Genomic DNA, 13530 nt, shown 5'->3' on the forward strand with positions numbered 1-13530 from the left:
CAACCTTGCAATGTTGTCTGGGTGAAACTTTGGCCACATAACATGGAGACTGACACTTGACGATGCCCGATGGCAATGTTTTCTTCATTTTGCAGCACAGATTTTGCAATCTATGGAAGGTTTTAGGTGGTTTGGAAAGAAAAGGGGTATGTGAAATGGTCTTTAAGTTTTATGGTAATAAGTCCAGACTCGGTTCTTGACTTTTAGTTTTTTTTTTGGACTTGAACCTAAACATTCTTACAAGTCCGGATTCAAGTCCAGTGAACCGGTATGCATCACTAGTTCTGAATCAACTAAAAAATGCTCATATTTTGCCCCCAACAGTTGAGGAATGTCATTTTCTTCCTTGTTGTTACAGTTTGTCCATCTATCAATGCATTGGTTTGATTAAAAGTTCAAAATTCATTGTTTGAATATTAACCCAACCTTTTGTGTTGACTTCATCACTCCTATTGTAGCATTTGGGGCTTTAACAATATATTTTGTCCAAAGTTTGAAGCCCCCCTCCCCCAAATCTGTCCTTGACCTTGTTTATTTTGTAACAGTTCAAGAGTACAGCCACTCCAGAATTGCTGAAAGACTTTTAAAACCACTGGGAACATGTATTCACTCTAAAAACAACAAGTCAAGACAACTTTTCAAAAAGCCCCCTTGGCAACCACTTGACTAGAATTGCAACAATACCAAAATACGCCAACCAAACTCACAAATGCCAAAGCATGGTGAAATGTGCGATTACAAGCATTTTGATACAGAACGGAAATGAAAAGAAACCTATGGGCCTCACTGGAAGACAGAAGAAAGATGTTCAGACTATGCATGATGACTAATAAACTGGTGGATGTCCCAACTACTAAGTACCTAATACCAGCCCAGAAAAGAACGAGAAATAGCCATGTCTTCAAGTACCAGAGTTATCAACCAAGGATTGAGGTGTTCAAAAACTCATTCTTCCCTAGAACTATCGCAGAGTGGAATTCGCTGTCACCAAAAAAAGTAGGGGTATTATCATTAGATAGATTTAAACAATGTTTTGAGTTAGATGTTCAAGGGTTAGGTGTAACAAGTCGATCGGTGTAATGTATCCAGCTGCTGCCGTGCTACATGCATGTGAAGCTGGTGTGTTACGTCGAAGTGCGGTTATATCGGCTATACAGATACAGAAGCTGGTGTGTTACGTCAAAGGGCAGTTATACCGGCTATACAGATACAGATGAAGACTGTAATAATAACAATACATTGTTTCTTTCTGTTGTTTTCACAGTTCTTTAGTGGACGTGAATCTCACCTCCAGTTGTAACCTGAACTGTGGCTGCACGTTTGAGGGGTTCGCTCCTGTCTGTTACCAGCCTGACCAGCTGACGTATTTTTCACCCTGTCAAGCCGGCTGTACACAAAAAAGTCTGATTCCTGGGACCAAAGTCAATGTAGGTATCAATTCATTATATAATTCCTGATTTTTTCACAGTTATGTTTTCACTGTCACTTCTGTACCTTGAACTTATCATTACAGTTAACAAATAGTTGCTGGACTTTCTTTTTCCTGCACAGTGAATATATAGTTCCGTGAACATGTCCAATTTTCTCAGACCGTGAACTTTTGCTACCATGAACATAAAGTGAATTACAGTCTGTATTATTATAAATAATGGAAAGAAATCTGAGATTCCAAACCTACGGGAAGAAGGATAATTTTTTTAAGGATAAGACTTATTTCAAAACTATGTCTGTCCTTAGTGCTGAAAAGAGTTCCAGTAGTGTGCACAATAGCAGTGACAGTAATACTGCATTTTGTAACTGTAGTTTTGACTGCATTTAGGATTTTTTTTAAATTATGCCTGTCCTTGGTGCTGAAATAACATGCTAAAAGCAGCACTACATGTTTACATTTAGTTTTTACTGCATTTTAAGGATTAAAGAAAAGGTTTTTTAAACTTTGCCCGTCCTTGGTGCTGAAAAAGCATTCTGAAAGTGTTATTACACAATGACATTACTTACTTGTCATGAAAGTTCATCTGTGTTGGTAGTTACATGTTTAAAGTTAAAACTTTTGGTCCAACACAAAAAATTCTCTCACCTAGAGCTTTCGACCAGTCACTCTGGTCTTCCTCAGTAGACTGACCCAGTGAAGCTTGTCACGTGGCTTGTTTGAAGTGTGACGTCAACACTGGGTCAAAGGTATCCGGTAGACGATGTCGGCCCCCGTCGCGGTTCAATGTAGGGTGATGGGCCCTGATGTAAATGGCTTCCTTCACCCCTCTCAAGAAATAGTCTTGTTCAGTGTCTAAAATCCACTGTCAAGTGAAACAAAATGTCCGGATGACTCTATGTGGATGTGTTGAGACACCTCTGAACTGGCAGAGCTAGGCCGTGTATGTTCTTGAAACCTGGCTTTTAGAGACCTCTCTGTTTCCCTGACATTACTTACTTATTGATAATTATAAATAGCATTTGTATTTTGCGTATTTTTTCAGAATTACACAGAGTGTAGCTGTTTGAGTGGGAGTGCAGGAGGCCCACATGGACACATCACGTCAGGGAAGTGCAGTTCTGACTGTAACATGCTGCCAGTCTTCATGCTTCTCCTCTTCATCATCGTTCTCATCTCTACAACATCACAGGTCCCCGCTCTCATGGTCACCATCAGGTCAGTAAACAATCTCCATGGTTACCACCAGTAAATAATAAACAGTAAACAAATAGTTCTGTACCAGGATTTTAACTATGATGATTTCTAACTAAATGGGAATTTGAGTTTGACATTTTGCATTTGCTTTACAAACATTACCTTTAAGTTAGGTACCGAAGGAAAACATTGTTTTTGCTCTGTTTCTTCTTCTTCTTCTCCAAACTAATAATGCCAATGACCTTAACCAGATGTCTGTCACCATGGTAACTAGTGTCGGGTTACATCATGTTGCAATTTTATAGTAGGACTAGGAATGATTTAAACTCCTGTCACTATATATAATATGAATGTGTTTGAGTACGAATTAACAGAGCAGACCATATGAGAAGGTAAACATTATGCATTTATCTTAGTTGTTGTTATTTTCTTTACCACAGGTCTGTAAGTGAGGAGGACAAGCCGTTTGCGTTGGGCCTGCAGATTGTGTTCCTGCGAGCGCTGGGTTACCTCCCCGCTCCGATCTACTACGGGCGCGTCATCGACTCCACGTGTCTCCTGTGGCAGACAGAGTGTGACAGCCGAGGGCTCTGCTACGTGTACGACAACATCAAGTACGCAAACTGTTTTTGCTCTGTTTCCTCTTCTTCTTCTTCTCCAAACCAATAAGGTCAATGACCTGAACCAGAGGTCTGTCACCATGGTAACTAGTGTTGGGTTACATGTTGCAATTTTATAGCAGGAGGGATTTAGACTCCTGTTTAACCATATAATATATGAATGTTTTTGAGTAAGAATTAACAGAGCAGACCATGTGTGAAGGTGTGTTTCTTCCTCTTCTTCTTCTTCTCCAAACAGTGACCTATGACCTGACCAATGAAATGATTTGTTGGTCACCATGGTGACTGGTGTTGGATTACATAATGTTGCAATTTCATGGTCTGCTCTGCTCCTGTCACCATATACTAGTAGTACATGTATGTGAATGTGTGAGTAAGAATTAACAGAGCAGACCATGTCCGAAGGTAAACATTATGCATTTGCTTTGCAAATGTTACTTCAATCTCTAGTTTACTGATAATTTTTCCTGTTTGTTCCAGATACAGACATTACTACATCGGCCTGTGTGCAGGGTTGAAGGGGATAGGCTTCCTCTTCTTCCTCACAGCCTGGGTCTTCTTCAGACCAAAACAAGAAGACTCTGACGAAATCGCCGATCACCAAATTCCTGACGACAACATCTCTACAATATCCGGTCACGTGGAACACCGCAATGTAGCAGGTGAGAGAGACTTTTACACCCCCATTTTTTGTATGGTCTGGTCCATTTAAGTCTTTTTAACACAGGTTTATCTGTGGGTTGGTCCATTTGAACATTTGTAGAGGAATAATTTTTTTTCTGCAATCGATGAAACAAGAAACTTTCTATATTAAGGTTTTTAGATGTTTTTCAATAGTTACTTGGTTACTTGTAGTGCATTGTAAATATTTTTGTTTAAACTTTCAGCAACTCTTTTCTGATGATTCTAGAACAGATCAAAAAGGTTATCAGGGAAAGGATTGCGAAAATAGAGGGAAAAAAGAATTTAACATTTAAGATTGATGAATAGAAAAATTAACAAATTGTTTACTGTAAATCTTTAAGTGTTTAACAATAGTTGCAGTAACCCTTTGCTTTTTTAATTCTTAAAAAAATTGGTTCAAGCAAATATTTTCACATCTCTTTCCTAGCATGCACTTCCTTGGTTTGTCACTAGATGGAGTTCTTTCACCTCTGTCTTTCTCTGCTGTCTCTACAGTTTCCTGATAGCTGGTCTGTCTTCTCTTCCTTTCTCAAATTCTTCTGGTTCCTGCTTATCTACCTTCTTGGGCCTCTCACTGGTAACTTAATAATATTAACTGTACATTACACCTCAGTAGGAATAGTATTATTAGTATATCTGAGCCTTTTGAAATATTTGCTTGTTTCTTCAGCCAAGGTCTATCCACAATGTCAAATGAATCATTTATGAACCTTTAGTTTCTGAAATTTGTATCTTACTAATTTAAAACCAACCATCAATTTTTTTTTTAAATTACTGTTACTGTACACAGTAAGTCTTAAATCTTTCACATTGATTAAAATATTTCTAGTTTTGAGGTGACCTCTTCACCGCAAATGTGTGTATTGACTACAGTGCTACCAAATTGATCCCACAGCAAATTTAAAACCAGTGAAAACCTAACATTCCCTCAAAATAAAGCCACGGCAAAACTGAATGAATTTACAGTACGTTTTCAGGCAATTAATCATTTGTCAAAATCAAATCAACTTTATTGCTCAACAACTGTAGCTGGTACAATGTATGGCAAAGAAACAACAATGGTACATACACAAACTAATACTAAAATATAATTCTAACCAGCTAGTCCATAATAATACTAAAGCTAATCTATTGTGTTATCTTAGGAAGAGTGTTATTACATTCTGTAATTCAGGGGATATATCAGCTATTTACAATATGGTGTCACTTTTGTAGTGATTCAAATATGAATTTTCCAACGTACACTGATATCTGAGTAGGACATGAAAGGAGCATATTAAAGATATCTGATTTTGAGTCAGGTAGCATTTTAGTTTTGGAAGCTATGGATTGCATCAACTTTTGTCTGTTTTCTTCATATGTTGGACATGACATCATAAAGTGGAATTAGTCTTCAATACCCTCCTTGCATGTCGGACACAATCTCTGATCAATGAAGAGTTTGATGGTTACTTTTGCTGTGACAGGTTTGAGGTCGTACATGGCGGGTATCGTGCATTCCGTGGAGTCGCTGGACTCGGACTACATGCAGCACCACGGGTCCAGGGCCGGGTCCCGCCGCAACAGCTGGCACCACGACAATCACTATGGCAACCACGACCACTACGACATCACGTTCGGCCCCCGTCCGCGAAGGCTCACCTCGCCCCTGTCGATGGACTCCATGTTGCCTTCCGACCAGAGCATGTTGTCATTCGTCAGCTTTGAGAGTAACGTATGATGAGTGCACCAGTCAGTGCAAAACTTTTGGGGTGAATATGATAATCAGTTTGAGGGGGTCTCTACTTAAACAATGAACAGAGGTAGCCACAGATGCATTAATTTAGAGATTCTTACCTTCTGACCAGAGCATGTTGTCATTCGTCAGCTTTGAGAGTAACGTATGATGAGTGCACCAGTCAAGGGAAAACTTTGGGGGAAATATGATAATCAGTTTGAGGGGGTCTCTACTTAAACAATGAACAGAGGTAGCCACAGATGCATTAATTTAAAGGTTCTAACCTTCTGACCAGAGCAATGCTATCATTCGTCTGCTTTGAGAGTAACGAATGATGAGCGCATCAGTCAGTGGAAAACTTTTGGGGTGAATATGATAATCAGTTTGAGGGGGTCTCTACTTAAACAATGAACAGAGGTAGCCACAGATGCATTAGAGATTATAAATTAAATAATATTCTAACCTTTCGACCAGCAATGCTGTCATTGGTCAGCTTTTAGAGTAACGTATGATGGAGAATGTGCTGTGCACCAGTCAATGGATAACTTTGGGGGAATAATATGATAATTAGGTTGAGGGGGTCTCTACTTAAACAATGAACAGGTAGCCACAGATGCATTAGAGATTATAAATTTGGGTCTTGAAACCACTTTGTGTAGTTTTGAAGTGCTTGAATGCATGTTTTCAAAGGCCATGCTGAAGAAATTTATTGTTTCTTGGTACGGATTATATATATTCAATAAGAAAGAAAATTTCAACAAAATTGCTAGTATTTTTTAGCATTCAGCAGTTGTCAACACATTTCATGAGTTATTGCAGTTTATCATAATGACGTTTTATGACCAAGACAAAAATTTACATTTCTGTGGCTTCAGTTTCAATAATATATTCAGAAAAGTTTCAAAAATCACAGTATTATCTTTCAGCTATTCCATGTACTTTTAGCTACATCTATTTGGGTACTTTGCAACTTAAGCTAACTTCTAAAAAGACTACTATCAAATTTTCCAAACTAAAAATTATATATTTATTCAGAGCTTAGAAGTCTGATAATTTGTAAATTATCTGGTCTCAAAACAGGGGTTCTTTGAAACCAAATATAGTTAAATCTTGTCTTACTTTGTGCATGATATTTTACCTGTGCCACTCTTATTATGTAAAAGGACAATTTGTGAAGCCAGTACAAAAATAGGATTCTTTGTCAATCATTTTATTTTTCAGGGTAGAGACTCTGATTTGGTAGAATCAAAAATTCTGATTGCAGTCTGTTAATTTTAAGATATCCGTTTAAAAGACAGATCTTTTCAACTTTTAATCATTGGATTTAGTTGAAATTCATGATTTGTAAATGAAAAGCTACCCTAAGGCCACACTGACTTAATTTTAGGGATCACATCCTCTGAAAACCCCAAAACTAATGCAAGCGGGTGAAAAAAAAATTACAGCCAAAAAGAAAATGCTGCTAAACCACAGGAATACAAAGCTGATATTGTGAATTTACGGTAGTGCATACATGTACCAACTTTTACGACAAGCCAGCACATTTGGGATCGCGCAGATTTTACCAGATCTAAGTCTCTACCCTGACAAATATGCATGAATACAGAGCTATATTAATTATCCTTCAACTATGCAGTACAGAAAATATTAATATATGATGCTGCTTGATTATTTGCTTATAACATCCTCAGGAATTTTCAATATCTTCCCTGTAATTTTCATATACAGTTTAATTCAGGTTATATTAATCAAGGGCTTTTTTTTAGATATCACATTTCTTGAAAACTATCTAGGCATGAAAAGAGCTGCTTAATTTTTCTGAAAATTTTGCTAGAAAAACCCTAGAGGTATCCCAGAATCCTAACAGCTATGTATCCCAGAATTCCATTCTTTAGATATCCCAGAATTCCATTCTTCAGATATCCCACAATTCCATTCTTCAGATATCCCACTATTCCATTCTTCAGATATCATACTTATATGTATGGTTTAAGATTCAGAAATACTTTCCAGTACAATGGAACGTCTAGTATAATATTATAGATAACTGTCATAATATGATACTAGAAATGAAAATGGTGTTTGAGTTTGATTTTCCAAAGCCTTTTTGTATTTTGGAACTGTCACCACAATGCCTTTCAAAAAATGTAAATTTAGGGCTATCATTACCAACATCCTCCCACTATTTTTTAGCAAGCCTAAATTCTCATTGCACCAAGTTGCACATTGAAAACCATAGAACGTAGCAGAAGAAGATTAAACAAGCTATAATTTACAGTCGTTACACAGTCTCTTTGATATTTACAAATATTTTCTAAATTATTGATATTAGATAACACTCTTATCACTTGATAATAATCAAATGTATAACACAATGCTTTCAACTGCCTAGCTGAATGCCATTTTGATTATATCCGAGCTAGCATACCTAGCATACATTTATATTACCAAAATGGCTGCTATGCACCACAGTAATGTTTTTAGCCAGTAGTATCCAATTTTTATCATAGCATCACTACCAACTAGATTCATAGATATGTAATGGTTAACATCTATGCACAGCAAAATTCTGTTACTCTTTTTAAACTGAAAGCCAATATTTCATTCCTTTTGCTTTTTTGAAGAAGAAAAGGCAGGTACCATATATACATGTACTGCTTGTCTTCCAAACCATGTAATCATTTAATAATTCTTGAAAAAAGTTACTCTCTAGAGGTTCTTTTTAAGAATTTGGAAAGTGGTAACATGCAGATTTAGAATCTAGATTATATCCAAATAGTTTTCGTTTGCAATTTACACTTGCTTTGAGATTATACAGTATTATTTCTAATATCTTAAATAATGTCTTTTTGAGGAAACTTATTTATTATGTAATGAGCATGTAAACATTAGGGGGAGGGGGGCATATACAGGGGTGTCAACAGTTTTCATTCAGATTTCAGCATTTGTCTACAATTCAATGATTTTTCTGTGAGCTACCTCTTCTGCAATCTCATATAAAAAAAATGCACAACGACAATCTTAGAAAATAAGAGAGTTAACAGTTTTTAGAAAGTTCCTGAGATAAAAAAAAAATGCCCAAAGAGTTTCCTTAAAATACTTGTTCTGCTGCTAAAATTGTTGTAAAGACGCCTTAAAGCTTGATGATAGTATATCTATGTCAACTAGAGCTATGCATCTATGTGCCTTTGAAAATTGTTGTGATCTGTATATTTTTGAAAAGGTGGCATGCGATTGTAAATAATTCATCATAACTCTTGATATGTATCATTCGGAACAATCTGGACAAGTTTTGTGTACTTAAAAATGCAAGATATCTAAAAACATGTATAAGCTTTCTTTTAGTCTGTTGCACTTCAAGACTTTGTATTTGTATAAGGACTTTGTTGGAAACTTGTTTCGTCCATTTAAGCTAGAGTTTAGGACTTGTTTGTAGTGATATTTGTGTTTTATGGATAATTTAACATATGAAAAATACATGTAATCCTATAATATACTATTACAGGGTTTTTGAAATTGAGGGGTGGGGGTTCTCAATAGAATGTAGGAAAACTTAAACACAGTACTGTTGTTGACTACTTTGCAGTTGTACAGTACTGTGGACTGACTAGGTTGGACCAACATGCAAAAGGTCACGTCCAAATGGCTCCACCCCTTTGGTGTTGCCAAAAACTGTACCCCAAATATTTGGGCATTGTTTCTTAATATTCTAGTTAGATTGTTGTTGTTTTACGTGGCTCATTGTTTTGGTAGAGATTAGGTAAAACATCTATTCTTCAGCATTGCTGTTGTTGCATTAGAGATAGAATTGACAATCAGCTTGCGATTTTTGAAGAAATGCTTACTTAGCAAGCATCTTTCAAATGCAGCCAACTAGAAACCAGTCTATGGAGGATTTTAAACATATCATATTCAGGTAATATACATATCTATAGATGTCCCTACATCTCTCCTACTACATTTTGTATTGAGAGATAGGGTCCAGCAATGAGCAGGTTTTGTTGCCATAGCAACCAACAACAGTGAGTGGTTACCATGGCAACAACTGTGAACTAGAATGGTTACCATGGTAACACAACAAACTGTAAGGGTCACCATGGCAACCCACACCAAAGTAGAGCTGTTGCCATGGCAACACCACCCAAAGTAGAGTGGTTGCCATGGCAACACCACCCAAAGTACAGTGGTTGCCATGGTAACACCACCTAAAATAGAGTGGTAGCCATGGCAACATCTCCCAAAGTAGAGTGGTTGCCATGGCAACACCACCCAAAGTAGAGTGGTTGCCATGGCAACAATACCCAAAGTAGAGTGGTTGCCATGGCAACACCACCCAAAGTAGAGTGGTTGCCATGACAACACAACCCTACCAGTGGTTACCATGGTAACTGGCTTTCCTGATGCATATCATTACTGCAGCTTGAGCTTTTCTATGTGGAAACTACATTGTACATCTGACTTGTGCTTGCAGACCTCTGATTATAAATACTATAGTAGCAAACAATGTACATTCAACATACTATGATATAAAGTGCCTATAAAAATTTGAAAGTGTAAATAATTTGTCTATTCTGGTATCCGATAATCTAATATATTGAAGGGTGTGTATGTGTGTATATTTTGGTGATGATATATCTGTATGAAAAGTTGTAGAAAAAAATATCTGTTGTATCTTTAGATGAACATGAATACATTACAACGCTCTTTGTGGAAATAAAGACTGTTTATTGACATTTTGTCTCAATTTCAATGTGTTTAATTTTAATTTTGCCATACTTCACCATGTTCAACAACTTGAACAAGACATACATGTACATGTAATACACAGCCGCAAAGCTGGATTCCCTCTCACACAGACGCAATGTCGCATCTCTATCCCGCTTTTACAGATACTTTCACGGTCGATGTTCAGGAGAACTTGCACTTCTTGTTCCGTCGCTCAGAACCTTTCAGCGTGCCACTAGGTTCTCTTCCAGTTCTCATCAATACACCGTTAACATACCTGTCTCATTTTACAACAACAGCTTCTTTCCCCGGACTGCAAAATTATGGAACTCTCTTCCAAACAGCTGCTTTCCATCAGACTACAATCCACAAAGCTTCAAAACAAAGGTCCACCGCCATCTCCTGACATAACTACATTATACTCACTTTAGTACCTCTAGCTCTATGCCTAGAAGTGGCCCAAAATAATTGGCCTTGCATTGAGCGACACCGTTAAAAAAAAAAAAAAGCTGTACAATTTATGTGACATACAAGCTACAAGAAGTATACTAAAGATGTCAGCCTGTATGTAATAGTTCAACAGTTGTGCATCAAAACGTATACATGTAGATAGGTAGAAAAAAGTCACAAAAACACCAATAAATTAAATTTTTAATCATCATTTGTGATTTTTTTCACTGTCAATAAGTTCAGCAGTAGTCAAAAGTAGTATTGCAGGCATCTAGATTATAGCATTATGTGATACTTTTCAATACTGTTAATTAGAAGGACAAATATATATCCTGATGACACCATCAGCACCAAGGACAGCACCAAGGACAGCACCGACTCAAAGCGCCACCTAGTGGATAGTCACCGAACAACAGGCAGATATCCAGAAGACACAATCATCACCAAGATCAGAACATTTTGGTTTTCTTTCTTATCCCGTGGCACACGCCGTATAATTATGCCGATCGTTTCTTTTTATTTAAATCAGCGAAGGCAAGCAAAGAGGCAAGATAAAAATTAACGTGGACAACATATTTTTACATGTCTAATTGAAGTAGATGCTGGTAAATAAAGCTTAATTGTACAATGTCTAATTGCTCTATTGTTGTTCCGATGTACAGTGGCGCAATTCCCTCAACTTGTGTTCTATATCTAACTGTGTAAACAAGACTGGCAATGAAAACATACATTGCCATGGCGACGGTGGTTGCTGTTAGGGTTACTGTCTGCATGGCACTGCCATGATTTCATGATTTTGAGGAAGACTTGGTACCTGTAAGTCTAGACAGATACAGTGCACTCCTCTCCTGAGTGAACGAGCCCCGGGGTCACAGAAAGTAGGGCCATCCGGGGCAGACAGGTCTTCCTAAGGGTTTCCAGGAATGTGGGGATAGATGTGGGTCATAGACATGCCTGTGGACATTCCATTCCTGTGGACAAAATGCCTGATCCTGTACCATTCCTAGAATTCTTGCAAACTGCACACAATACTGTACCATTAGGCTCCTCCCTGAGACGTCGCCAAAAAACGAAAATTACAATATTTCCCTGAGGCCAACACCTATTGTCAAGTCTTAATCATCATAGATTATACGCTATATATATTTTTTTTCAACTAAGCCTCTTAGCAATGGAATTACTACATCGTGACGAACATCGTAGATTTATCTTATCATGCATGTACTTCAATTCTACTTTGTTGAAAACGGTGGGCGGTTAGTCTCGAAGCCAGGACGCAAAAAAATGGGCTGCGGTAGCTACAGCAAGCTTCCAACAATTCCACCACAGTCAATCGGGTAAGTCTATCTGCAAAATACTAGTAATTGTATAAAATATGAGCACTTTTTCGGGCTGCCATGGCATAGACAATGTACCCTAAGTGTTACGATATCTTCTCGCCATCCAAATATATTGAACCCTGTTGCTTGAACTTGCTTGAACGTGGACATCTTTGGGATGAATGGTAGATTTATGCGTAGATATTGGTAGACTGAAGTCGATGTTTCCACGGTCATCGAAACGTCTGCTCTTGTTTAAGAACTGGTTTGATATTCAATTATTTACCAACCTCATGAAATTATTTATGGTTGAAGTAGATGCAGGTAAACATAAAGCTTGGTGGATGAAAGTGGATTGTATGATCTAGTATATAACTTTTCTGTATTTCTTGAAATTCAGTACATTTTGTGGTGAGAAATATACTACGAAGACATACATAAACTATATCCCCGATTCGATAAAAGCGTTGATATTTAGGCTAATCTGGACTTTTTTGATAAATCCAGGGACGTTTTATGAAGACATTGGTAAGCACGCACTGGCCTGGATACTTGGGTTAAGCATACTTGCTAAACCACACACTGAAGCACGAACTGTAGTTGTTGTAAGTTGTTGTTTTTTTGTTGTTGCTTGTTGTTGTTGTCAAAAAAGCATCAAAATACGCAATATTAAAATCGCTTACTTTCATCATTGAAGTTTTGAGTTATAACGAAGGCCTTCCACAGAGTAACAGTAGCTTTTTTGCATAATTAGAGAGAAATTTGATGCTTAAGATGTATTCTACAAGATGTTTTCTGTCGGGTCCGATGATTGGTCAACGTATGTTGCATCAAAATATTGTCCGTTGCAGACGATATATTTTTTAAAACATCTGACTCTTTAGATTTGACACATCATTTGAAAACTACAGACGGGACATCAAAAATACGCGAATATAACTTTAACCCTAAACAGTACACCTGGGGTCCGCGCGGACCCCAGCACTATATATTCTGTAATATCTTTTTTGTTTCTAAAGATTTTTTTCTGAAATTTTAGGTAATTGTCACCCACAAAGTTGTCTCTCAATACAGTGCAGAAAACTCCGTTTCTACCATTTATAAAAAAAAATTATATCTGATTTTCTTTGGGGTCCGCGCGGACCCCAGCCGGCTTTCGATCGTAATGGATACACTGGCGTTCTTATACATTACCTTATTTCCGTTTTTATATGTTTTTATGCACTCATCGTATGTCTACCAAGTTTTCAGAGAATGGTGTAGTAATAGAATTAAATTTTAATAACTTTGGTGTAATTATGACGTCATATGATGTCAGAGCTAATAATATAGTCCGCCATATTGGATTTTGACAAATGACGTCATCAAATTAGCATATTCTATGCATAT

At 37.3% G+C, this 13530-nt stretch overlaps 1 protein-coding gene across 2 annotated transcripts in view; it reads left to right on the forward strand.

The window, feature by feature from the left end:
* Positions 1-7095, forward strand: part of LOC109479486 (solute carrier organic anion transporter family member 5A1-like) — a 40045-nt gene extending 32950 nt beyond the window's left edge. For both annotated transcript variants that reach the window (XM_019781451.1, XM_019781452.1), the window contains exons 6-10: positions 1265-1427; positions 2475-2647; positions 3067-3240; positions 3727-3908; positions 5397-7095. In XM_019781451.1, coding sequence (XP_019637010.1) covers positions 1265-1427; positions 2475-2647; positions 3067-3240; positions 3727-3908; positions 5397-5650 — 946 coding nt within the window. In that variant the 3' untranslated portion in view covers positions 5651-7095. The remainder of the gene's footprint in view (positions 1-1264; positions 1428-2474; positions 2648-3066; positions 3241-3726; positions 3909-5396) is intronic.
* The last annotated feature ends 6435 nt before the right edge of the window (positions 7096-13530 follow it).

The sequence above is a fragment of the Branchiostoma belcheri genome, unplaced genomic scaffold, assembly GCF_001625305.1.
Source record: "Branchiostoma belcheri isolate BF01 breed outbred unplaced genomic scaffold, Haploidv18h27 scaffold49, whole genome shotgun sequence".
NCBI classification, from domain to species: domain Eukaryota; kingdom Metazoa; phylum Chordata; class Leptocardii; order Amphioxiformes; family Branchiostomatidae; genus Branchiostoma; species Branchiostoma belcheri.